At 49.8% G+C, this 27,253-nt stretch overlaps 1 protein-coding gene across 7 annotated transcripts in view; it reads left to right on the forward strand.

Annotated features, from left to right (window-relative positions):
• The window catches only part of LHFPL2 (LHFPL tetraspan subfamily member 2), a 188,629-nt gene extending 161,676 nt beyond the window's left edge, over nt 1-26,953 (forward strand). For all 7 annotated transcript variants that reach the window (XM_041753532.1, XM_041753531.1, XM_041753534.1 and 4 more), the window contains 2 exons: nt 3,326-3,980; nt 22,870-26,953. In XM_041753532.1, coding sequence (XP_041609466.1) covers nt 3,524-3,980; nt 22,870-23,126 — 714 coding nt within the window. In that variant the 5' untranslated portion in view covers nt 3,326-3,523 and the 3' untranslated portion in view covers nt 23,127-26,953. The remainder of the gene's footprint in view (nt 1-3,325; nt 3,981-22,869) is intronic.
• The last annotated feature ends 300 nt before the right edge of the window (nt 26,954-27,253 follow it).

Below are 27,253 nucleotides of genomic sequence, written 5' to 3' on the forward strand. Positions count from 1 at the left end.
GAAATGTATGTAGTGGCCTGCAGAGAGAAGACTTTACCTGGAATGTCAACAGGGGCGGGTCTTCTTTGAGGACTTCTGGAGGAGCAGGGATCACAGGGAATAGCAGCGGATGGCATGTTGAAGAGCTGTGTGCGGGAACTCCCCCCAGGTAACAAGATCTGTAACGAGGATCTGTCTCCCCTTTGATGTGGATGTTGTGCCAGCAGGGCTCTCCCCTTGCACACATGGGACATGGCCAGAGCACAGGCTACCGTGGAAGCCCCTGATGCACTTCCAGACTTTCCTTTGTCCTCTCGATCCGAGGCCGTTACTTGGTCCCCAGGGAAGCCCGCCAGGCAGCCTCGGGCAGCATGGCTACTCCACTGCTCCTGGCAATTGGCGAACTCGGCCCGGGAGACCAAGGCACGCTCTCGCCCTGCTCAGACAGGAGAGTGAAGACCTCATCCCAGCCGTGCTGGCGTGGATGTGGGGATTCGGTGCAGCGGACGGGGGATTGTTTTAGCACGGATGGACAGAGGACTGTGAACACAAGCACTTGGCCCGCCCAACGGTCCTGCCCTAGGTTTGCTGAGGACCATCTGGCTATGGCCAGACGCCCTCTGCTCTCCTAAAGCGTCACATCGCTCCTCTCCTGAGTGGCGACCCGAGAGGCTGTCGCAGGGCCCCGAGGCTCTGCAGAAGGACAAGCGCATAGCAGTCGTTCGTTCCCACGCAGGTGTCCCACGGAACAGAGCAGGAGCAGGGATCCAGAGTGGCTTGCACAGCGGGAGCTGCTCTTCTGACCTAATTAAAGGACTCGGTAGAGGCCTCAGCCTCTCCTGACGGGCTGTGCACCGGCTGCTCGGTGGCCCGGGGCGTCGGGGGCTCATCCCTCCCTGGTTTCTCCTTCTCCTTCAGAATGGCTCCTTCTAGACAGTCTCCTGCAAAACTTTCTTTGTACTGGTAACTCTTCTCTCAAGAAGTGTTTCTCTCTGGTGGGGGGGTGTAGCAGAGTGGGGGGAACGAGTGAGTGGGAGTAGGCTCTACTTGCGGCCTCTGCCGTTTAGGTCACACGTGAGTGCGACAGCAGGGTGGGCAGTGAGGAAGTAGGGAGTGAGAGCAGGACCCTCCTAGGAGGCCAGGTGACCTCTTGCGTCTCTAAGTAGCCTGAGCCTCACGTTTGCCTGCAGGTAGCGGCCAGGGTCCTATTCCGCGGCCAGGGTCCTATTCCCCGGCCAGGGTCCTATTCCCCGCTGAGCTCTTCCCGCAGTTAAACTGCTGTCTGGCCAGGGCCTCGCTGTGCAGGGAGAGGCCGGAGGGACAGGAGCTGGGTGTCCAGTGCTCACTCTGCCGCGCAGCGGGGGGCCAGCACCCTCCTTGGTAGCTCCTGGAGCAGCCCGGGAAGGGGAGCCCGGGCTGAGACCTGGGCCGACGGGTGGCGGGTAGCCGGGGGAGCTGAGTTGGGAACCAGGGCACGGACTCCGAGTCTGAGAGGACCAGAGCTGTCCCCTGCCCGGGTGTCCAAGGGGCTGGTCCTCAGGACGGTGCCAGGCCGTTTCCCAGAACAGCGTGTCCCCTGACCGTGACCGTGTCCGCGGGGCTCCTGGGGGCGCTGAGGCTTGGAGGCGGGAGCAGGTCCAGCCCGGCCCTGGTCCCCTTGCTCTCCAGGGCTCCCCCCACCCGCCGCAGGCCCGCGCTCCCTGGCCCCCGGGGAGCCCACACCACTCCCCATATCTCACCGCTGACAACAAGCGAACCCCGCGGCTCTCCCTGCCCCGGGGTGGGGGATCCCGGGGGAGCAAGGGTCAGACCTGAGCTGGGAGAGCACAGCCCCGGGGCCGAAGCCACCTGCCGGGGACCAGGATGGGCCGTCGTGAGCCGGGGCGGGCCCGGTCAGCGGCCGCGGGGGGACGTCGGGCGCTTGGCGGGGTCTTCTGGCTTCTCCGAACCCTGCCCGCGCGGATCCTGGCGCAGAAGTCGGCGCGCGAGGACAGACGGACGGACGGACGGACGGATGGGGCTCGGGCAGCGCCGCAGGGTGCACAGCCCCGGGCCGTCTCCGCGCTCGCTCGCTGGGGCTAGGGCTGGGGCTGCGGGGCTGCGGGCTGCGGGGCTGGGGCTGGGGGGCTGCGGGGCTGAGGGCTGCGGGGCGGGGCTGGGGGGCTGGGGGCTGCGGGGCTGGGGCTGGGGCTGCGGGCTGGGGCTGCGGGCTGCGGGGCTGGGGCTGCGGGCTGGGCTGCGGAGCTGGGGCTGGGGGCTGGGGCTGGGGCTGGGGGGCTGCGGGCGGGGGCTGCGGGCTGGGGCTGCGGGCTGGGGCGGGCTGCGGGGCTGGGCACGGGGCTGAGGGCTGCGGGCTGCTGGCTGGGGCTGAGGGCTGCGGGCTGGGGCTGCGGGGCTGCGGGTGCGGGGCTGGGTGGAGTGGGGCTGCGGGGGGCTGGGGGTGGGGCTGCGGGCTGCGGGGCTGGGGCTGCGGAGGGCTGGGGGTGCGGGGAGTACGGGGTGAGGCTGCGGGCTGCGTGGCTGGGCTGGGGCGCGGGGCTGGCTGCGGGCTGCGGGGCTGGGGCTGCGGGGCTGGAGGTGGGGCTGCGGGGTGGGGGGGGCTGGGGCTGCGGGGCTGGGGCTGCGGGCTGGGGCTGCGGGGCGCGACTGCGGGGCTGCGGGGCTGGGCTGGGGGCTGCGGGGCTGGGGGCTGAGGGCTCGGGCTGGGCTGCGGCTGGGCTGCGAGGCTGCGGCTGGGGCTGGCGGGCGCGGCTGCGAGGTGCGGGCGGTGGCTGGAGGTGCGGGCTGCGGGGTGGGGCGCGGCTGGGGCTGCGGGGCTGCGGGGCTGGGGCTGCGGAGCTGGGGCTGGGGGGCTGCGGGGCTGAGGGGCTGCGGGGCTGCGGGGCTGGGGCTGCGGGGCTGGGGCTGCGGGGCTGCGGGGCTGGGGCTGCGGGGCTGCGGGGCTGCGGGGCTGGCCCTCCGCGGCCCCGCTCCGCCCGAAGCCGGGCGGAGCAGGGGCCGAGGGGTGGGGGCGGCGCCTGTGCGCCCAGAGCTCTCGGCCCGACGGCGGCAGGCCCGGTGAGGGATGAGGGGCGCGGGGTGGTCGCGGGCGGAGAGGGAACCAGCGCAGACGGTGTGAGCCCGGGAAGGGGAGCCCAGACGACGGGAGCGGGGCGGCAGGGTGCGGGGGGGCGGGGGGGAGACCGGGGGGCGGGGGGGGGGGGCCAGGGCTGCGGGGAGGGGGGCGGGTCCCGGGGCGGGGCGGGGGCAGCGGCGAGGCGTGGCGGCGCCGCGCGGGGTGGGGCGGGCCGGGGCGGGCCGGGGCGGGCCTGGCCTTGCTGACCGCCCTGCTCCCTCCGCCCCGCAGGTGAGGCCGCAGCCGGGCCATGGCAGCATGACGCCCCGGGCGCGCGCCGCCGGACTCCTGCCAGCAGGAGCCCCGGGCCGCGGGCGTGAGCGCCCCGGAGCAGCGCCTCGTTCCTGAGCCGCCCGAGCCTCCTTCCGCACGCGCTCGCCTGGAATCTTCGGCCCGTGGACCCCCGACCTTCCCGCCTGGAGCACCAATATGTGTCATGTTATTGTCACCTGTCGCTCGATGCTCTGGACCCTCCTGAGTATAGTGGTGGCCTTCGCCGAGCTCATTGCCTTCATGAGCGCCGACTGGCTCATCGGAAAAGCCAAGAGCCGCGGCGGTGGCGGCGGCGGGGGCGGGGGCGGGGGCGGCGAGCCCGACGCCCGGAGCGGAGGCCCGGCCGAGCCGCCCCACCCGACCCTGGGCATCTACGCCCGCTGCATCCGCAACCCGGGCGTGCAGCAGGTGCAGCGGGAGACGCTGTGCGGGCCCTACGCCGAGAGCTTCGGCGAGATTGCCAGCGGCTTCTGGCAGGCCACCGCTATCTTCCTGGCCGTGGGCATCTTCATTCTCTGCACGGTGGCCTTGGTGTCCGTCTTCACCATGTGCGTGCAGAGCATCATGAAGAAAAGCATCTTCAACGTCTGCGGGCTGCTGCAAGGGATCGCAGGTAGGCGCGGGGAGCGGGCGGGCTCCCCCCGGGCCGTCGGGGTGGGGCGGGCATCGCACCCGCGGAGGGAGCTGCCCCCAGCGCCCCAGCCCTGCGACCCTTCCCCCGTGTTCCCCTGCGCTGCCCTCTCCCCGGCTTCTACCTCGTGGGGCCTTGTGACAGTAACTACTACTTTTTTGCTTTTGCCGGTGAGTTTAAGTGTGCTGTCCCGTCAGCGCATCCCCCCAGGAGATCTGGGGCCCCCCGCAGCGCCGCCCTGCGCCGGGTCGGCCTCGCACTGGGGGCAGCCTCGAGGGAGGGGGGCGAGCCACGCAGTTGGGTGTGGGGGGGGGAAGAGCTCTGCCGTTGGGGGGGGTGGAAAGAGCCATGCCCTTGTGTGTGTCTGCGGGGGGCGGGGGAAGAGCCATGCAGCGGGGTGGGGTGGGGGAGCCTCACGGGAGCCTAAGGGGTTGGGCGTGGGGGGGGGGGCGTGCTCCGGGGCTCCGGCCTCAGCGCCGTCCCCAGCCACACGAGGTCTCAGCCTCGGAGAGGAAGCAGCGGCTGGGAAGGAATCAGTATCAGCTGCTCTGTGTTTAATAATGTTCTGGCTTGAACAGTCTCCTGGAGCCTGACGGAATGTTCTATGCATTGACCTCAGAAAATACAGACTAGCTGTCCCGCTTTCAGGCAGTTGCCCACCAGTGAGCTTGTTAGGCCTCGGTGGAAGAAAGCGGAGGAGCCCTTCACGGTGACCCCAGAGCGGAGGCTGCGAGCCGCAAGCAAACGTCCCACCCCGCCAGCACTCAGCCTTTCCCATACGGGTTGGAGGGGTGTCATCTCGTTCCCGACGGCACAGGGACACACACGCAGACGCTGCAGCCTGAAGACATGGTTGAGGAACTAAAAGATAGACTCACTTTGATTTTTCAAAGGAAAAAAAAAAAATCACTTTTTAAACAATCGTAATCCAGGTGTTATTCTGAACTCTAGCAGGAGAATGGTCATCCACGCACAGCCCTAGCTGAAGGTGCAGGTGACTCATCCTCAGCAGACCCTAAAGCTAAAGCTTGGTGCGTGGGACTCCAACAGGCAAGATAAGCAGTGAGCCGGGTGTCCAGGCTGTAAAGAACCAAACCCCAAATGAATTACCTCTGGGCCGCGTCCCAGCAGACCCGAGCTCAGCAGGACTGGCCTCCACTAGGCAGATCAAACAACAGTGCTTTTCCCAACAGCTGATAAGCTAATGCTCTGTTTCTCTGATCTTAGGGGAGCCCCCATACATATTTGTGCGTGGTGGCTGGTGGATGAGGGGCCGAGAGAAATGACAGGGCCCACCTGCGGTCCGGGTCCGTTTGCGTGGCAGATGCACTCCTGGGGCCTCATCTTGGAGAGAAGGAGCCGTGCCCTGAAGTGCTTAGGCCCTGGGACTCTGTCTCTGGGAGGCGAGGATTCTGATGTCCAGTTTTGCTGGAGATAAATGTGCCACCTCTCTGGACCTTGGCATTCCTGACTGAAAAATAGGGAGATTGGAAAATATGACCTGACCTTAGAGTTTTTTTATCTTAGATTTTTAATTTTGTGAAGCTCATTATTCCGTTTTTGATTCACTTCTGAAAAATGAAGTTTATCCCGTTCAGGTTGGCATTTTACCTTCCAGATATGTTACATAAGGTTCATCTTTCTCTAGTCAGAGATGTGCTCCTCCTTTATTGCCCTGAGACACACGGTGCCTCAGGGGTATGTGCATATGTGCTGTATGTATCTTAAAACTTGTGCTGAGAAGTATTACAAAGGGCTTTTTTTTTTTTTTTAAGGTTTCATTTATTTATTTGACAGAGCACAAGCAGGGGGAGCGGCAGGCAGGGGAAGAGGGAGAAGCAGGCTCCCTGCTGAGCCCGGAGCCAGATGCGGGGCTAGATCCCAGGACCCAGGGATCATGACTTGGGCAGAAGGCAGATGTGTAACCAACTGAGCCTCTCAGGCACCCCCCCCCCCCCCCCGCCCACAAGGCTTTTGAAAAGCCAGAATAAACAGACCAAGAGAAGGCAACATGCACAATTTATTAATCCTGTTGAAGACCCCTGGTTGACCAGAGAGGTGGATTTCTGTGTGATTTTTTCCTTACTATGTTGTATTTCCTCCTCCTTGGTGATTTATGCCTTTACTCTGATTTTTACCAAAGTGCTGGTATGCAGGCAAAACTCCTGGTCTGTCATCCCTAAGAATGGTTTTCATCCTGAGAACCTGAGTGCCTTTTAGCAAATCAGTGGCCGTTTATAGTATGAAGGGGGCATCTTGGGCCTTAGCGCCATAAGCTGTCTTTTACTGTCATTCAGAAGCAAGCCACTTCTAGATACCCTTTTAGTCTTACAGTCTGTTTACGGGCACATTTTGGTGGGGGGGGGGTGCACAGAGGGAGAGGGAGACAGAGAATGCCAAGCAGGCTCCATGACCAGCATGTAGCTCGATGCAGGGTTTGATTCCCTAACTCTGAGGTCATGACCTGAGCCAAAATCCAGTTGGATGCTTAACCGACTGAGCCACCCAGGTGCCCTCATGTAGTTTTTAATAAGGTGTTAGTCCAGTGAACTCAATCTCTAAGAATGAGGATCAGTCCAACAAATGTTTTGGTGTTCTTGGTTGCTGTTTCACATAAATGTCAAGAGTGTTCATTTTGGCACAAAGATCAGTACATGTTGTAGGAATTATTCATATACTCCAGTGAATTATTCCTGACTTTTCTCTCTCTCGGTATCAGGCCTCGGGAAAAAGGGTTAAAAAGAAGGAAATAGGGTGCTAGTCTGTTGGTCACCTGTCCATTCTAAAAGTTGAGATTTTCTAAGGTAACTTTCTTCCCGCCCCTATCACTTATGTTCCCTGTGCATTCATACAGCATCTCAGAAAGTCTGAGATTACCTAAAATTTTGAATTGGCACGTGGCAGAGATTCCTATATAGTCGGACTGCCTTGGTAAGGCCCACTGATCTAAGGCTAAGAACTGAAATACAAGAAGTGGTAGTTTATTTTCTCCTCACAGCCCAGCAGCATCCTTTTTGAGCAGAAATCATGGGTAAGGTGACTGCACTAGCCAAGTGACTGCCTCATGTTCCCTTCCCTCTACAAGGGATGCTTGGTGGGCTCTTTCTGTCCTGATGGAGGTCTCTACTGGGTAGCTCAGGCCAACGTAAGCAGTAGCCATGGTCCTTGAATCTATGGCTGAGAAAGTGCAGCAGTGTCTGAAACAGCTGACTGCTTTGTGTCCTGTTGGCCAGTATGTAATAGCATCTGGGCAGCCCCAGCATCAGCCAAGAACTTGGTACAGCTTTGAGCACCAGCCTTTCCCCCCTGCACCCCGCTTCTCAGCCCTGGATCTACGTGACGTTGGAACAAAGGGTGAGAAAGGAGCTGTTGCCAGTGCAACAAAAGCATTCTTTGGAAATACACTCAGACTGTGTTTGTTCTTAAAACTTTGATTTTGGCAAAAGTGACATTTTTGTAAAATATAACTGGAAGAAAAATTACAAGATGTGGTAAGCATATTCCTAGTACAACTGATTCTAAAGAATAAATAGCCCTTAGGTTTGTGTAGCCTCATTGTCTATAGAAAGTATAACATAAATTATTAAAATATGGGTATTTTGATTTTAGAAGTGGATGTTAAAGAATTTGCTATCTCAGTGGAACTCTCAAAATGTAGATTGCTTAAAAATAATAATAAAATAGACAATAGTTATCTATTGTCTACTAATTAATGAAGATATTGGATTTGCCTTCAAGGCAAAGCCTCCTGGTGTGAGCACCCATCTGACATTTCCTAAATACTTAGGCACAGATGCTAGAGTTCAGTACTTGCCTATTGGCAGCAATTAGAGGTCAAGCCTTACCTGTCTCTGGATCATTCCTGACCTCACATGAAATGTCTAATAATTTACCTCACTTCTCTAAATCTCTTTTCTCACTTATAAAATGGGTATAATGAGGTATAATACATACCTCACCATTGTTTTGTGGATTAAATTAGGTAATAATATATGAGAAGAAAGGCTTAAGCACAGTACTTTGCACAAAGTAAATAATAAATGGTAGCCATGTGGTTATTAAATTTTTTCTGCTTTCTGGGCAGGTCTTAGTTTTTTTTGTTATTAATGTTTCCTAGAATTGCTGCATTTTAAGAAGTAGTGGTTTCTATTCCAGTCTTGAGAACTGACCTTGTTCTGCTGAAAATCAGACATCACTGTGTTGTCTAGGGCCATTCCCCAGCCCCCTCTAGCCGCCTGTGTTGGGGCCAAAGAGGGTAGAGCATTCCTGTGTGGCTCTGGTGTGACTGTGGGTGTCGGTGTCCTTGGGGCATTTTTTCAAAAAGCAGAAGATTGCATTGAATTGACAGGAAAACTGAGAACTCCTTCCTCTCACTGCTCTTCCCCCTGACCCTCAGTCTCTAATCCCTTTCCTTTCTGGAGGCCGCTTCTAGCAGTTGAGCCTTGACTGCAGGTGGCTCTCCAGGCTCCCTTCACAGAGTAAATCACAGGCTGATGGGCCTTCCCTAGGTGAGGACTTGTCCAGATCTTGGCAGAGCCAGAAGCACACATCAGGCCGTAGCCCCCTGGGATTCATTACAAAAGCTGGGTAACGGGCCAGCAGGGTCGTGGTTGCCAGCTGTCTTCCTTAGGTTGTGACCTGGATGTAATCCATAATGAAACCGTAGAACGCAGAGATCCAGGTTTTCCATGACGGCATCGAGCAGTTTGTTTTTAGAAATGCATGGAGGGCTCTCTTAGAAGTCTATGGAATCCCCAGTGACTCAGGGTTGGGACAGAAGCCATTAAAGTGAGCTCAGGGTTTGGCTCCCTGGTCCTGGCTTGGACTTTGCCGCCGGGCTTGCTGCGAGGGTGGGGTAGCACGAGCTGCGGGGCCGCCTGCTGATTTCTCGGGCTTCCTCGTAGGCGTCTGCGTGGCCCTCACGCTCTAGTCCCTGGAGCCCTCTGTCTGCACCCTTAGGGTCCAGCAGGACTGCCCGGGAGCTGCGCCACCAGTCTGACGGGATTAGCTAGCGGGGGGGGGGGGGGGGGTGCTGGGGCAGAGGGTGTGCCCGAGGGAGCCCCCGCTGTTGTCAGGCCCGGCCTGGCATGTGTGGGCTCAGCTTTCTGGGAAGGGGGCAGTGGTTCAGGATGGAGGGGGACAGTATGCGCAAAGGGACAGGAGTAAAAAGAATTGGACAGAGAAGACAGATGAGGGTTTCACCTTTGCTGCTCGTATAGTTGCTTTGTCATAAATCAAAATGTGTGTGCGAGCGTGGAGAGGCCCATGAAATAGGCCGCGATCGCACTCCAGGTCGTGCTACTGCCACTGCTGTTTCTCACAGGATGAACAGTAACTATCAGGAGGACGACCACGACTCAGCCCGGTCTCGGCGTGTATTTTGGCTTCTCCCTTGCTCTCTACTCATTCACTTCTGGGCCAGAGAGACCGGCCATCGGAGAGGAAAAAACAAGAACAGGGGCTCCGAAAACATAAGGACAGGGGAAGAGATTCCTGAGTCTCACAGGGAACTTGCCCCGGAGTTTTACACCTGAAACATTTACCTGGCTTTCTCCAAGAAGGTAGTGGGACTCTGCCCAACTTCAACCCTCAGAGAAAAAGTATGAGGAAATAGAGGAAGCATCTCCTGCTTTTCCTTCTTAGAACAAAGCGCTGGAAGCTTCTGGCTGTCAAAGGAGGCTCTTCATTTCTGGTTCTCCAGAAAGAGAATGCACCCCAGAAGTCAGGTCCAACCAGTTCTATGTCTCAATCAGTTTAAGAACACCACTGATTTGGGGCGCCTGGGTGGCTCAGCGGTTGAGCATCTGCCTATGGCTCAGGTTGTGATCCTGGGTCCTGGGATTGAGTCCTGCACGGGGTTTCCTGCAGGGAGCCAGCTTCTCCCTCTATATGTCTCCCTCTCTCTCTCTCTGTCTCATGAATAAATAAATAAAATCTTTAAAAAAAAAATACCACTGATGATGACAGATCTACTAATTCATCAACCTCCAATAAATAATCCCCTAGTAAAAACTGAGTATGCAGAAATGTACAGCAGGTCAGAACTAAATTTCAATTCAAGGAGTTTTTATTGGATGCCTACTAAATGCAAAGACTATAGACTCAGGTCTCCAATTTCTTGAGTTTCTGCTCCCCAGCCATATTACAATAGAGTCATTGTTTCATAAACTATACCCTAGAGAACCAAAACTATATATATAAATCATTATATATAAAGGGAACTGAGAACTCAATCATATCATTAGATAAAAAACTACTCCCTAAAAGCAAGCGGAACAAGCAGGCATTAATATAAGTCCAGGGAGAGGGATCTACTTTTAAAGAATCAGTTGGAAGGTCTAGAAGAAAAGTGCAAATTCTCTTAAAATTCAGAGCACCTGATACACAAATAAAATGTGGAAAGCGGTTTGCCATGGTAACCACTAAATTATAGATGTAAATTATCATGGAGCCATGGATGATGTCCATATTCTATTAACTAATAATCACTTAAGTATGGTTCTGAATACTTACATGAGCAGTTCAGGCACTGTTATAAGAGCTAAATGCAACAAGAGTATTCTAAGCTGTGACGCCACTTGAAAAGTAATGTGCATCTCCTGTGAAGAGCTGTGCTCCAGCACAGCTGGCCATATTTATAAGTTCAGTTACTGTATACAGTCTTCCCAGTAACTTTATTAAATGTCCAGGACTCACTCTTTTTTAACTTTTTTTTTTTTAAAGATTTTATTTCTTTGAGAGAGAGCACAAGAGGTGGGAGGGGCAGAGGGAGGAGAAGCAGACTCCCCACTGAGCAGGGAGCCCGATGGCCAATAATTGAGGGTTGAGGGGCTTGACTAGAACTCTTGGATCATGACCTGAGCTGAAATCCAGAGTCAGACAGACGCTTAACCAACTGAACTATCCAGGCGCCCCCAAGAATCACTCCCATTTAAAAAATACCCTCTACTACTGATGAAATCTAAAATAAACAGTGAGAGGGCAGCCCGGGTGGCTCAGTGGTTTAGCGCAGCCTTCAGCCCACGGCGTGATCCTGGAGTCCCAGGATCGAGTCCCACATCAGGCTCCCTGCATGGAGCCTGCTTCTCCCTCTGTCTGTGTCCCTGCCTCTCTCTCTCTCTGTGTCTCTCATGAATAAATAAAATCTTTAAAATAAAACAAAATAAACAGTGAGAATGCCAAACCAGTATTAAAAATTTCAAACCAAAATGCCCAGCTGCTATGTGTTGAGAGTTTTGAGGCCAGTGTCAGGGCCCTGTGTGGAAAAGACACCTGCTTCATTGGAGGAGTTATTTAACATAATCTGGACGTTAAGACTTAGGCAGGCAGGAAATTTACTTACTGTCCTAAAAATTTTATTGCTCAAAAACAATCTTTTCATGTGTCTTTTACTCTGCTATACACTACATTCTTATTTATCTTGGAAGTTTATTTTGAATGATCAGTGTAATTTGGTTATAGTCAAACAGAAGCTCTTTCTTAATCTGGCATGTTGGATGAATAATTTATCAAGAAAATATTTTATAAATTTTTCCAGTTGCATGTAAACAGTTTAAAAAATAGCTTCTCTTGAGAAGAAAACTCTATCACTAATTCACAGGAAGGAATAATCTGGCTAAATTAGAATGTTGGGATGCATTCTAACTATAAAGAGTTAAGGCTTTAGAAATTGCCAGGGAAGTAATTTGCATATAACATGAATCATTGCTGAGAAAGACTTCAGAAAGCTTCAACAAGGGAGAAACTGCATCTTTCTTATAGATTGTTTCTCCATATATTCTAAGGGCATGCAGACAATTCTTAATTGATGGTCATTAATTCTGAGTAATTCTAACAGAAACTTCCTCTGGAGGCCTTGGTTATAAAGTCTTTTTATGAAAACTATGCTCTGATTGTCTTCCAAAGAATTCTCTTTATGTTGTTGTGTCATCTGTCCACCCCCGACCCTGGAAAAGTATTTTTCTTGCCAATTATAATTCCCTGGGAGTGTTTTTAGTAGGAAATCAGTACCATACTAGATTCTTCTGGGGAGATAGTATGAGCATTAATACAAACTTTTAAAAAATTTGACACCTGATCCTTCACTTTTCCCCTCAGAAAAATCTTATTGGTTAGAAACCTGTTATTAATCATGTACAAAGGTGACATGTAGATATAATCTGCTCTACAAAGACACTGTGGTACAACCCAAAACCCTTTTCATGACGAGTGAACCCTCTGACCTCCAGTTCCTGATCTGCCTATCAAAGCAGAGTTATTAAATGTCAAAACTGGACCCAGTTTGACTCGTTCATAAGCTCTTGAAATTTTAAAATGAGGTGCAGTGAGAACAAGTTTAGATTTTAGATTCCCAAGAGACAGGGAGTTCCAAAGAGCCTCTTTACTCTTCATCCTGTTACTTGCTTCTTAGAAAGGTGTCTCCACCCTGACACAGGCAACCTCTGCCCTCGTGTTCCCTCTCCTCAGAGGGGCCCCTTGCCCAGCGGTTACTGCCTTTGAATGAACCCTGATCCATTCTTCTAAGGTTTCCAGAAGTCTACATCAAAAATGAGAAAGATAAGGACAATGTAGTAAGATTTCACAGAGCCGAGTATGTTCAATTTAAGGAACTAATTCTCAGATTACATCCTTCACCGCTTTTGTGTTAAAATATGCTTTTATGAAATGATGAGGAAAGGAGGTGATGGTTATTTTCAGTGTCTTTATATCAGCAAAATAGAAATATTGGCCTTCCAGTAATTTTTCTGGCTATTGTACTAGTGTGTGAAGTCTAGAAGTTGTGGGAACCACTGTTCTAGAATCTAAGCAAGGATTAGATTGTGTCTTTTTCACAGTTCTATCTCTGCTGTTCAGAATGGGCCCTACTCCGTACATAGCTGTTAGTAAATGCACGTTCATTGGTAAAAACGCGATCTGTGATATGATGGTCTGTACTAGCACAGCGATACATTTCTAGGCATGTGGAAAAGAGTAAAGTGTTTCCCAGTGCTAAGCCTCAATCCTGACATGACCTTTGCCCTCTGAGACAGGGCACAAATAATTAATGGAGCCATTACCCAAAGAACTAATAAGAATCATTTCAGAACTGGAAAGCACCAGAACTAAATTCTGTTTGGGCTTTTGAATAAATTTGCTTTGAAAAATTGAAAAACCTTAAAGGGCAAAGTGATGTCAAAGGTATAGATTAACCAAAACTGGCAATTCTTAGGCAGAAATCCTTGATTCATGTTATAACTAATACCTGGCTTTATCCTTCTGTTTATAAATACTGTGGAATACGCTGGTAACTTGACATTTTGGTACTGAGGCTAGTGGCCTGCCTGGCATCTGAGAAGTCAAGCAGGTTGGATGCCATTGCTCGGTAGCGTTGCAACTCGGGAGGCAGGAGACCAGGACTCTCCTTGGGTGGAGAGAAGGGCCCTGAGAGCCACCATCCAGGTGTCTGTCGCCCTACGTCGTGCCTGAGGTGGAGGCCGTATCCTCAGTGTGCGGACCCGGAGACAGGCAGGTCTCCCACCAACACACCAATAACTTAAACCTGTGGAGCCAGGGAGGGATGCAGGGGGAGGTCAGGGGAGGTGAAGGTCATCAGCTGTGTTCTGTGAATTAAAAGCTATTTGAAGGGGGTGAGATGGTTGCATGGTGGCCTGACCTGCTGGACAAGGATGTAATCGGGGCGCTGAGCATCCCCGTGGTGCCGCGTGTTGTCTCATCAGCTGTCCCGGGAAGAACACCGGATATGCTGTCTTGTGGCTGGCGTTGTTTTAGGTGGAGGTGCAGCTTTATATGGTTCCCAATCATACAGAATCTCAAAGATGAAAATGTATGTGGATTATCTGGCTTAGACTTGTTTCACTCTGGTCCAATAGGTTTTATGTTTCATTTGCAGTTTTCTCCTCACACGGTTGTTCACATTGGCCAGAGGAGGCAAACTTGAAATGGTTCCGACCTGTTCACTAGGTTTTCTTCTCGAAGTTTCTTTAGCCAGGGGCAGCCATTCCACAGTGGCATCTATATTGTGGTAAAGAGGCTGGTGACACTCAGATTGTAATGGAAGAGAAGCTGTGGATGGAACGTCTTTATTTGTCGTTGGCTTGCTATGGTGTTAGCAAATCAGCCTGAACAAACAACAGGTGACCCTTTATTTTGGTGCAGCCTTTCCCTCCCTCCTGCCCCCTCATAGCATTGGGGTGCTTTCCTCACTTGATAACTGTCCCACATCATCCACTCTCTAACCCCTTGTAGGTAGAAGTAAGCCAGCTTTGAGTACATCCCAATCTCTCTTCTTCAGCGGGTCAAATGCTTTTGTCTTAGAAGCGAGTCTCTGGTTTGCAGTAAAGCAGCAGCAGTGGAGTCTGGAGCCCACTGCCTGTCCCAGGTCGCCGCTCGGTAGCTGTGGAACCCTACTGAATCCCTACATGCTGCGGTTTCCTCATCTGTCTGGTGATAATATTAATAGTACCAACCTCATAAGTTTGTTAAGAGGACTGAATGAACTAAATTTAAAGTGCTTCACCAGTGCCTGGCACATTGTAGTGCCCAGTAAGCATCAATGGTTGCCATAGTTACAAGTTACTATGCCCACTAAAAGGTTCTAGTCATCTGTATAAACTTCCAGCCTTAAAGTATTAGTTGTAAATGCATTAAATTGGGCAAAGGTGTTTATAGCTTTAGCTCCATGTCATCTTTACTTGGAATCTAGCATTTGTGCCATAGAAGACCTTTCCAAAAGGTTCTTGTAAAGACGTGAAGACTAGAAAGAAAACAAGATTCAGAAATAATGGGGGAAGTTGGTCAACAACACAGCATGGATAAAGGACTATGGCTTAGGCACTGAGTGTAGATTTGGGAGAAAGATGGAGACATAGAAGCCAAGGAATAAGGAATACACCCCCTACTGCTGTTAACAAGTTTATAGTTGAATGGGAGTCCATGGTGCCCAAGCAGTTGCTGTTCTTTTATGGGACAAATGTGTGTTCCAGCACAGTTAAGACTTCCACTTTTTACTATCACTGTTCTATTTAGTTTTCCAGATACTCGGTTAACCCTGTAATTGCCACTTAGAATTTCATAGGAAAAAATTTTAAATAAAAATTACATTTTTTCCTTTCTTAAAACAAGAGAACCAGGTCTAGCCTTGTGTTGTGACCGAGAATGATCACTACAGAATGTCTCACAAAGTTCCTGAACATGAAGAGTGTGTAGGTTCATACCATGATGATTGGGAAAAGCAGCGCGATGACAGATTCAGTGGGTGGGAACTGGGTGTAGTCTGATACGGTGTGCTTCCTCAAAGCATGATATGTGTGCCCAGCGGGATTGTGAAAGAGAAGTGTGCACACCTAGCAACAGTTGATGACCTACAATTAGCTATTAAGGACTGCCAAGGGATCCCTGGGTGGCGCAGCGGTTTGGCGCCTGCCTTTGGCCCAGGGTGTGATCCTGGAGTCCTGGGATCGAGTCCCACGTCGGGCTCCCTGCATGGAGCCTGCTTCTCCCTCTGCCTGTGTCTCTGCCTCTCTCTCTGTGTGTCTCTCATGAATAAATAAAATCTTTAAAAAAAAAAAAAAAAAAAAAAAAGGACTGCCAAAATGACTTCCAGCTGTATCCCTACGTTTGTGGTGAGCCACTCTGTACACCATGTTGTACCACATGAAACAGACTTAGAGGTAAATAACACGGTACTCCTCTCCTGGAACGCAGACCACACAGACCAGACGCTGATCTGTGACACTGCCTTCAGTGTCTGCTGGGCTGCTGATGGGAAGGGGTCTTTCCATTCTCTAGGCTCATGGTGCTTCTGGACACCACCCTTCCTCTGCCACGGCCCACCCCTCTCTTCATTTACCTTTGTATCCCTCTGCTCTCTACCACTTACTATTATCCCGAACTTCTCCAGGTTTATCCCTGCACTGCTCCGCTCTCAGCTGGGGTCCTGGAAAGGTCCACAGGTCAGCCACAGTCTGTCTTTTCAGCTGTGCTCACTGCAGCCAGCAATAGTGGGAAACAATTTCAGAGTTTTGAGGCTAACCTAAAGCTGGTCTCCAGATTAAATGAAAATTCATTACATTTAATTGACTCAGTACTTTATCTTTGTGTTCTCCCAAAGAGCGTCATTTTCTAGAGCTAGAAAGGAGGTTTTTAGTGCTTGCAGTCAAGTCCCATGGTTTGGCCCTTGCGTGAGTTTCATTAGGAAGTACGGCAGCTGTGCTGTTACCGAAATTGCCAACCCCTAAGATTCACGTTATTGAATGAAGCTTTTCCTCCAACCATTTAAAAAACTTGGCAAGTACATTATATTGGTTTCCTTTAAAATGTAACATCTGCATCACAGCACCCTGTTTTCCCATTCATCAAATATTTACTGAGCACCTATTACATGTCATGTGGTTCTAAGCAACTGGGATACATAAAGAATAAACTGACAAAGTTCTTTGTCATGGAGTTTACACTGAAGATGGTGGAGACAGTATCCTAAATAAGTCATTCAGTATATTAAAAGGTGGTGGGTACTGTGGAAGAAACAAAAAGTGCAGCCAGGCTGAGAGGGGTTAGGTAAGCCGGGTGATAAGAGGACATCAGGTAGTCAGGGCTGGCTTCGGGGAGACAGATTCAAAGACTTGACGGGCATAGAGGAGTTAGCCATGTGGGTCATCGGGAGAAAGCGCCCTGCGGCCCAGGAAGAGTTAAGAGCAGAAGGCCCTGCGGGCAGAGGAATGCGCCCTCTAAGAGGAGTCAAAAATTATTCGAAGGTTTTTGGCCTGAGCCGGTGTAAGAATTGAACCATTGAACTCCCACTTGCTGATATGAAGTCCCCGGGGGCAAAGAGCAGGCTGTGAAGGAGGGAGTGGCGGCTCAGAGTGAGCTTTGGATGTAATTTCAAGTTCCCTGTCAGGCGTCCGGGGGTCAGGCAGGCCCTTGGCCGCGGGGCTGGAGGCCAGAGCGCAGGAGCTATCCGCCTCCAGGAGTAAAGCTGCGGAGCCGTGGGCACTCCCGTGTTCAGACACCGAGCAGGAAAAGCCAGTTGGCCTCCCGCGGAGAGAGCGGGGGAGGATCCACAATACCTGTGAGGAGGACCGTCCTGCCTTAGTTCCCCTCTGATCCTGCGCTCCACTATGTTTTTCGACTTTCTGATGGAAGTTACCGCTCCCATAAGCCAGCAGTGCCCCCTGAGCTGGGTCGGAGCAGGGGGCTGGGGATGGGGAAGCCAGTCACACTCTTGTCTGATTGGCCTTACTTCCGTTGGAGAGATGGCTGCCCCAAGCAAGGGAATGAGGTGTAGGGGCTGTGGTGGCAGGGGCAGTGTCCTGGCATTATGCTTTAGTGACCTGAGCTCTGAGTCTCAAGGTAGACCTACCTGAGGGGGATAAACAAGGGCCCTCCTGCTGTTCCTAAATGAGTCAATGGCTATTTCAAAGAAACAAGTTGAACTCTTGACCTTTGTTATCCAAAGTTAACTGTGACATACCCATCAGGTTTATGGTAAATGAATGCTAAGCCAAAACTGTGATGTATACCAAGAGAAATAAAGGTCTGTGCCCTCCAGGGGCTCAGAGTCCTGCCAGGCACTGCGGTATCCTTAGGGCTGAGCTGAGCGTAGGGACTGGCGCTGAGTAGGTAATGCAGGAAATAGTTGCTGAATAAGTCCACAGAATTAACAGTGTGATGAAGAGCTGGAGAGGGACAGGGCAGGGGAAGCACACAGAGAATACCGTCCTGGCAGGAAATGGTGACCGTGTCGCACTTGGAAGGACACCTGGGTGAGGGGGGATATGTCCAGGTAGAGGACCCCCGAGGCGTCAGCACCAATAAGAGCCCTGGCTCAAGGAATGGTGGTGTGGGTAGTGTGATCAGATTCCTCGAGTATTACTGGCTTACAAGTGCTTAAAGCCTATGAAATCCCACATCAACCCCTTCCTCTACCCCAGTGCACCAGGCCAAGCACATAGTATATACTCAGTGGACACTCCTCACAAATTGACCCAAATTTTATTTATTTTTTTATGAGAGACATAGAATGAGAGAGGCAGACACACAGACAGAGAAGCAGGCTCCATGCAGGGAGCCGGATGCGGGACTCGATCCTGGGACCCCAGGACCACGCCCTGAGCTGAAGGCGGAACCCAACCGGTGAGCCCCCCGGGCGTCCCTAGAATGAGCTTCTCGATTCCCGTCTACTGGAGGCTAACTGTTGCGTCCCTCACTGGGAGCTTCTCCACAGGTTGACGGTGTCAGTGCCTGGCCTTAGAAAAGCACTTTGCACACTGAGGGCTGGTCATTCCTTGCTCCAGCCAGGTGAGGGAAGGTATTACAAGCAGCAGAGAGACACAGCGGGCCCTGTACGGTGATAGCTGGCACCTGAGGCTGGTGGTCAGCTCACCGGGGTGTTCAGGGCTATCTGCAGCCTGTGGGCATCTTGGGTAGTCCAAGGAACTAACCATCAGTTTCTTTTCAGTTTTTTCTTTCCCACATAAGGTTGAGTCGTCCCCAGTAATCCCGTGATGAGCATAGGGCACCTTCTGGGGGATCACCCTAGCAATCAGTCATGGAGAGGTTATGACAACTCTGAGTCACTTACCGTTTCCTTCAGTGGTGGCTATTTTCTGGCCAGTATCATCCCCCCTGCTTTTCTTCCTCCCAGCTGGGCCAACCATTGCTCACCCAGGCACATGGGAAGAGATGCCAGGCAAAAAAAGAGCAAAAGCCCACTGGCCTCATCACTTACTTTCTCTATCACCGTCCACAAAACACATAATATACCTCCCAAAACAATACTGCATGAGGGCAAGGTGGTAGAAAGACCCAGAGACCACTACAGGCTGACCTAACTTCAGAAACTACTTTTTAAATAGCTGCACAGGAAGATCAGACCTTTTTCTGGCTGGCTCTTATGTGAAATTCAATCCGGAGCACAGTTCACCTTCCATTTGGTCTCTGGCTGTAGCCCCTGCCACGCTGAGAGTCCTTGGGCATACTCCAAGTGGAGGACCAGAATAACCATGCTGAGTTTGCAGCGGACTTGGTGTGTCTTACTGCATTTTTCTGCCAGTTGTCTGACATGCCTATCTAAGACTTTAATTTTTGTCTCATTAGTTGGGGTCATTAATCCTGTTTGGAATTCGGTGTAGAAGTTTGCTTCTAAACACGGGAATTCACAGGACTGGAACAGGACAGTGTGACAGGATAAACCAGCCAGCTAAGAGTCTCTTTCTTCTTTCCTGCTGACACATTTGTTCTCATTGATTGGCATCTGTCAGGTTATTAGTTTTCATGGCGTGGGTGGCGGGTTGTGGCACACTGTGGTTTAGAGATATTTTATTATGGGCGTAACTATGTTCCAGGCACTCTTCTGAGGACTGGCTTTAGAAGGCTAAACTCCATCCCTGCCCTGGTGGAGTTTCAAGTCTGGGATGGAGATGGAGAATAATTAAAATACGTAAAATAGTAGATTGAACTATAAGATATGTCCAATGGTAGGCCAAAAATGGCCAAATAAAAAAAAAAGGCCAAATATTGAAAGTTTCATATGACTCAAATATACTCTATGTTAGTAATTAACGTAAGAAGAAATAAAGCAAGGAAAGGGGGGAAGTAGGTGGTTAGAAATTTGAGTAGAGTGGAATGGAAGACCACACCAACAAGGTGGCATTTGAATGTGGCCTAAACACTATCTGGAAGGAAAGCACTGCCCATAAGAGGCAGTGCCTGGGATGGGCCTGGGATGTCAGGGGCCTGTGGATGGCTGGTATGAATGTCCAACGAAATGCCCTCTGGCTAGTGAGGCTGGAGAGGAGAACACGAGGGTGAGAAAGGCAGAGGTGAGTTTGAACAGGTAATAGGGAGCCAGAGCAAGGCCAAGGAGAGAAAGAGAAAGCTGGATTTTACCCCGAGTTGGGGAACCTTAATGGGTTTTTTCCGCATTTTTTACTAAGAAGCAAAAGTAACCTGTTAGGGTAATGTTTTATGACTAAGGAATGCTTCTTAGGGCCCGGGAACCACATGCCCAGGCTGCTCATAAGGTACATGGGTCCAAGAGCAGTAGAATCAGGACATCTTAAGGGAAGGACTAAGTGTGGCAGTCACTGGAGGAGACAACCTGACTTGTTAAATTTGCTGGAATTCCTCTGGTAGAAAGCCTTTGTCCAAATACTAGAGAGAGGAAAAATGGTGGGGGTTTTTGCTTACCTGAAGGCCTGCTGTTTTCTTGGTCTCATTATTCATGGCACTCACTGGACTAATTACAGTACAGCTGTGGGAGGAGCGGTGACTGGCCAGGGCCAGGTGGACAGTGGCGCTCTGCTCCCTCTGACCCTGTGAGCCTCGGGGAATTGGGCAAGGCTGTGGCCTGGGCACACACCCCTGTCCGGGGCTTGCAGACTGCCCTCCCCTGGACTGCCCGTGGGCTTATAAACATTCAAGCTGAGGCTCTGGACAAACTCCTCAGCAGGACACCCTTGTATGCTAGTGTCCCTGCGGTCCTTCTTCACAAGCGGGGCAGCTTGTGACGGGATTTTAAGATGGGCTGAAGCACTTCAGGAGCCTTAGCTGAACTACGAGAAAGGGGAGCAGCCGGGGGCCCTGGCACCGGTGCCAGAGTCAGTGTTTGTGACTGTGCTGCGCAAAGGGATCTGACGACATTAAGATGACTATTTTAAAACTGCCTACTTCCCAGAAGAATCTGCGGCAGCCAGATTAAGATACTGCGTATGTCCTACCAGCTGGATCCCCGCATAGGGCAGGAGTGCTCTCCATGCTGTCTTTGGTCCTGATCACAGTAAAACACCTTAGTTTTACTAATTGGGCCTGTTTAAGCCACATAATACAGATGTGTGCAATTAGTATTTAATTGGAGGTGCAATTTAAATACGAACATGCTAGTCTTTTAAAGGGACAAGCAGCAACTGCTCCCCTGCCTCGGATAGGCACTAGGGCTTGACCGTAGAGGCCGTGCGCCAGAGAGTGCTTCTGAATCCTCATTCGAGTCCCAGTGATGGTACCTCAGTGTTTCCAGAGAAACTGAGGACCTGAGGGAGGAGACTACCCAAGTGTAGTCTACCCTTGGGTGAGGTTTCCTAGGGAAGGAGATGGGGATTAATCAGACTTTATTATAGGCCTTAGAAATCCAAAAGAGGGCAGCCCGGGTGGCTCAGCGGTTCAGTGCCGCCTTCAGCCCAGGGCGTGATCCTGGGGTCCCGGCTGAGTGAGATATGGAGAATAGTTTATTCTTCCAGGGTATTAAATTATACCGGGGTTTTCCTCTCTCCCCAAATTATTACACCTTTCAAAATAGACCCTCAAAATGTACCTGACTTGCTTACTCCTAAGTGGTAAACTTTAAACTGTTAGTGTTTATATACGGGAGAGGTCTGCTAAAGCCTTGTACCTATTATCAGCTGCTAGTCTATGTTCCAGTTTTGTTACAGCTGTTACTGTTACGGCCATATAAAGTTGTTTGTTTTTTTGGTTTTTTGCACTTTAATATTCGCAACCACTTTAAGGATTAGTGTTTTATAGGTGAGGAATCCTACCCAGACAAGTTTAAAGACTTTTCTAAAATCACCCAGCTCATAAATGGCAAGAGCTTGGATTCAAACCTTTATTACACCCTTAGCCCAGAGCTCTTCTAGCTACTAACCTACCCACCTCTTGACTTAGCCAGTCTGTGCTGAAACCTTGCCTATTCCAGAGTTACCGATGCATTCTCCACCGGCAGTCTTCTCCTTCCGGGAGTTAGCTCCACGCTCTCAGTTGTTTCTAACTGCACCTCTCTGGAATGGCTCAGTCGGCTGTGTGTTTCACTTAACACTTCTAACCCTGGAGTGCTTTTTCCCACCTTCCTCCCAGTACTGTGACCTAAACAGAAACAAAGGGTTGCAGGGTGAGAGAGACTTCTTGTTTTGAAGCACCCTTCTTCAGACAGTAAACACATAAACCAGTTCCCTATATTCCACTCTTGCAAAAAAAGTCCCCTAAGCCCCAAAGTAGAACAATGGGATTACTTTGGGAAGTAGGGAAAATGAGATCCAAAATCAGATCTGAACTGCCAGGCTGGGCGAGAAGATGCCATCACAGGATGAAGACGGCTATGAAAGTTGTGATCTTTGGATTCAAACACTGTCCTTGATCATTCTTCAAACCTAATACTACCACAAATTTAGTCCAATTCTTTTTTGTGGGAAAGTTGTTGTAAATGACTTCAGAGCTTTGGTGTGGTAAACCCAGAGAACTTCAGTAAAGGTAGGAAAAGAGAATTCAGAACCATGATTAAATTATGAGGATAGAATTGCTACTGGAAGGTATCTAAAGAAACAGCTTTTGGGGGGTATGAAATACGTTATCTTGATTTATATCGGTGTCCTCTTTCAGAGAATACCATTTTTCTCCTGCCACATAGAATAAAGCCATCTTGCTGCTGTTCCAGCACAGGAAAAGCCATCAACCAAGTCCATAAACAAATGGGCATAGGGTACATTCTTTTTTTTTTTTTCTAATAAATATTTAGAGAAGCGGGTCCACATTTCACTTGTGGGGGCCGCCGTTTGCCAGCCTCCGCCTTAGACTGAAAGGAAAATGCTGACTATCAAGAGTTTTGTGGGAAGAAACAGTTTAATTTGCTTTTCTAGGAGAGAAATTATTAATGGGTCCACATTCTAACATACACAAAAGAGGCTACAGAGGTTTCTAAGAAAGCGGTGGCGTTTCTCGATGAGGTCAGATGAGCTGCATGAAGCCAGTCCCTGAGACCTGCCTCTGCGGAACGGGTGCCTGCGGCCCTGGGCAGACCACTGGGTGACAGCTGCAGCCTCGCTGGAGAGTTGCTCACCTTCCACTGGAAGCTGGGGGTTTCACCTATTTCTCTTCTGCCCTGCAGGCTTGTTCCTCATCCTGGGTTTGATACTCTACCCTGCTGGCTGGGGCTGCCAGAAGGCCGTAGGCTACTGTGGGCCCTACGCATCGGCCTACAAACCCGGAGACTGCTCCTTGGGCTGGGCCTTCTACACCGCCATCGGAGGCACAGTACTCACCTTCATCTGTGCAGTCTTCTCTGCACAAGCAGAAATTGCCACCTCCAGTGACAAAGTACAGGAAGAAATCGAAGAGGGGAAAAACCTTATCTGCCTCCTTTAGTTCAGAAGAGACACAAATGCCATTTTCATCCTGTGTAACCTTCTGAAAGAGCACCCCTCTGGTTTCTTCGAGTGAGTCAAGTGAAGAACTGGCCTTTATCTACCAAAGCCTACATTCCACAGCCCCAGGCCTTCACAGGACCAATGAGCGGCCACGTCCAGCCAAGTGACTGCACCTGGGCCACAGTGCCAGCTGTCAGAGATGGAATGGGAAACTACTGCATGCCCCCTGACACGTAGTTGACAAGTCTGACCCCATCTTCTCCCAGGGACCATGAAGGATAATGATCTAAACCATTAAGGCAGCCGTTTCTCTCCTAGCAGGAAACTGTGAGCTTGACTTGCAGGCTGTTTTGAGATGTGTCTCTGCCGTAAGGCTGCGTGCCAGTAGGCATCACTGCCTCAGAATGATGTTTCGGGGTTGGTGTTTTCGTCTCCTGTTAGTGCTTCCAGGTTGTCTCAGAGGCTAAAATGAAGACTGCATACTTCCTGGGGGTAGGATATGTGCTCGAGGCTGTAATAGGACACTGCCTCTTGCTTAGCCCACCAGATCAGTGTGGAATCCTATTGAGGGACTTATCCTAGGCTGAATTCCAGGGTAGGGTTGGATCAGTTGAATTGTCCCTCCAAGATTTTAGAAATCCAAGTAAGGAAAGAATAAGGACCTCTATGATCAGGAGAATAAAAGAAAATCCTGCTAGTGAAGACTTCCGTTCCACTGTCCAGCAGTCAGGCCCGCACCAATACCGGCTCAGTCTCCTCTTCCAATGGAGATCCCCGGTTTTTCTCTCCTGGGGTTAGGATCGAGCTTCGGCTGCCAAAGGAAACCTCGCCCTGTTTCCTCGTTCCAGGAACGGAGGTCTCCAAGCCACGGGTGGCTCGTTCAGATGTTCAGTGGGAGAACTTGCCAGAATCTCAGCACTTGTGGGGAGATCCTTGCCTGCTGTTTGGTAACCATGGGGTAGTCAGCTGTATCTCCCAATCCCAGCAGCAACAGAAAAAAGGGAGCTAGTCATGGGAGTTAAGTTTCCCCAGTTACTAGTATTGTTCCTGAAAGCAGACGGAAAGAACATTAAAATTACTGCAGCGGGTGAGTTGCAACAGGCCTCCATGCCCAGAAAAGCAGACTAGAAATTTAATGCAAAAATGAGAGCTAGACCAAGCTCATAGCACCGGTCTATGCCTGTTTACAAAAAGAGTGGAACACCACTGTTAGGATTCAGGAGCTTATAATCTAGTTTCTATAAATTGCCAAAAAAATGGATTCCAAAAAATGGTACTAGCCACCACCTCACATTTACTTTGGAACGATCTTGGTGGCAGGAGCCCAGCTGGGTATTACCCCAAGCTTCAGACCTGCGCAACACCAACACTCCTTCACAGTTTAAGCAAATGGAGTGGACCTACGAGATTTACTGAAGAATTAAAAGTATAGGTCTATTTGGGTTTATAAATCTGTTCACTTGAGGGTTTGCCTTGTTTTGAAAGCTTAACAAAGTAATTACTTTGCACCTTCTTTGGCTGAGATATCGTACGCTAAGTGCCACTAGGCAGAGACACCTGATTTAGATTTTACGACACTGCCCCACATGAATCACCTTCAGGCTGAATCTAAAACTATGCCTTGGTGCAAAACAAATAATTGCTTTATATGTAGATGGAATGGAACAAGTCAAGGTTTATTTCCTTGGCCTGTACCACAAACCATTTTATCACACAGATTAAGAGCCAAGGGCAAGAGGGGTGGTGGTGCAGAACCAGGCCTCAATCACTTCACCATTCTTAGACCAAAGTTCAGAATAAGCAAGATGTAAGTCCTACAACTTTTTTTGGGAACAGAGGAAGGGTAAATAGGTATCCCCACAGCAGCCTACTATAGGGGCTCGGGAAACATCAATCCTATCTCTAACACCACACAGGAATAGGTTATGGTAGCCGATGGACAGGGCTCCTATCCCTATTTTTATGCTCTAACAAAGTCCCAATGCCCACAGTAACTGCTTTTTAAACTTTGGCAGTAATTTTTCATTCAAAAAAAGCAAGGGGTCGGGGGGGGGGGGGATTCCATTCATCCCCAGATTCACTGTTTTTTTCTGTACAAAATGGAGTATAAAATAAGTGTTAGGAAATTGGTTCTCTAACTCCCCATTTTACAGACAAGTTAAAGTCCCAAGCCCTGAGGATCTTGTGAGCATGTCCATCATCTTAACTACCTGACTGCTCATTGGCTAAGGTGATGGCATATCTCTAGAACACCCTGATAAACAGTAGTCACAAGTGAAAATGTCACTTCTCTTGCCAGAGTTCACTTGACAGTGTTTTTATTCCATTAGTCTGAATGCTACAGAAGACAAAGCACGTGCACACACACATAACCCCAAACCACTAAAAACTACTTAAGCACTGACTTAATAAGCAGAGCGGAGATGGAATTTCTCTAGCAGAGACAGAATAAGTAATGTGGGCCTTTTAAACCTTTAGCCCATTAGCCAGGCTTTGATTGGGAAAGATGAAACCTTAAAATCCTGCTAGTCTACACCAAAACTGTACAGCTGTTAAAAGCCACTGAATACGAGGAATGTATTAGAAATATGTCAAACAATTGGACTGATTGTTGACCCACATTTTCCTAATATCAATCACCTAATCGCCTCAGTCCGAAAATCTAATACATAATATACCTGGACCATTACTACTACCAGAAAAGTCTTATTTATTATTGCCTGCATTTGTGCTTAAAATTTTGTGATGGGCTGGGCTTCTCAATGAACTCCAAGAAGGCATCAATACTTGCTTGGATTCTGTGGATGTTTTTAAACCTGTGTGCTAATTCAACAATGTTACATTAGTTGTATAAGGGTTTTTGTATAGTTTTCAAACATCTGTGGTGTAATGATCTTTGTTAAACATGTAAAGTACCATAGTCTTTTTTTTAAGTGTAGCATATTTAAAATATATATATGTATATTATACATACACAAGTCTGTGTGAAAGATGTGCAATAACAAAGGTGTATGTATGTTTTGTTTTTTTTTTGGAAACTGGACAGGAGTCAGAACAGGGATTGTTTCTGTTTTGGCAAAGGAGAGTTAAACATTTTTGCCTTCATGGCCTAGCCATTAACCCATAAGAATTTAAATGCTACACAAACCGATGTGAAGAAAAGACTGGTATGAAATCATTTATTCCTGGGTCTAAATTAAAATAATCACTAGATTTATGTGAAAATGAAGCCAGCACCAGGCCCAGTTAATGCTAGTCTTTCATGTGAAATGTGAAGCTGCCACATTGCCTTTTCTGTTAGTTTGATAACTAGAGTAGCTGGTACATAATCACTAAGGAGCTATTTCTCTAACATGCTTTGATAGACCACATTAATGCTAGACCACTATTTAAGGGCTGATCTCACACCTTCTTAGCCTAAGAGTCTGGCTTAGAACAGACCTCTCTGTGCAATAACATGTGGCCACTAGAAATCCCTGGCCTGCATTTGTATTTGGGCAGTGATGACTCCCAAGGGCCAAGAGAGTTAAAGGCATGGACTGGGATTTCTTCTGAGACTGTGGTGAAACTCCTTCCAAGGCTGTGGAGTCATTAGGTGCTTTGGAGGAACTCAGCATCACTTGATATTCAGTAGCCACTTGAGCCAAATAGAAAACTGTATTTACCGCTAATGGACTCAATTTGAGCCTTCAAATTTATGGTTATCCTATTATACTGTAAACTAATACGTTGTTTGTCTAGCATTGATTAGGTTTCTGTGCGTATGTATTTCTCACAATGCCCTCTCCTCCCCAGATCGGAATTAAACCAGATTTTGGAAACTCATTCTGATTTTTTCAAGTCTGTTGGTTTCAAGAGAATTACATAATTTTCTCAAGATAAGCCCCTAACAGTCAACTTTTATGTTAAACACTAACTTATATGTAATATTAATGATAGGGGAAAAAATGTACAAGTATTTTACTATTCCAGTCATTAGTAACATATACTTTGCTAACTTAGGTTAGCTTTAACTTCAAGATTACGTACATATTTCCTCCTTGAAGAAGCATCAACATAAATGAAGAAGGGGGAACTCAGATATTATACAAGTATTAAAAAGACTTTACAAAGAAATAGGTATAA

This window comes from Vulpes lagopus, chromosome 4, assembly GCF_018345385.1.
Source record: "Vulpes lagopus strain Blue_001 chromosome 4, ASM1834538v1, whole genome shotgun sequence".
Lineage (NCBI taxonomy): Eukaryota > Metazoa > Chordata > Mammalia > Carnivora > Canidae > Vulpes > Vulpes lagopus.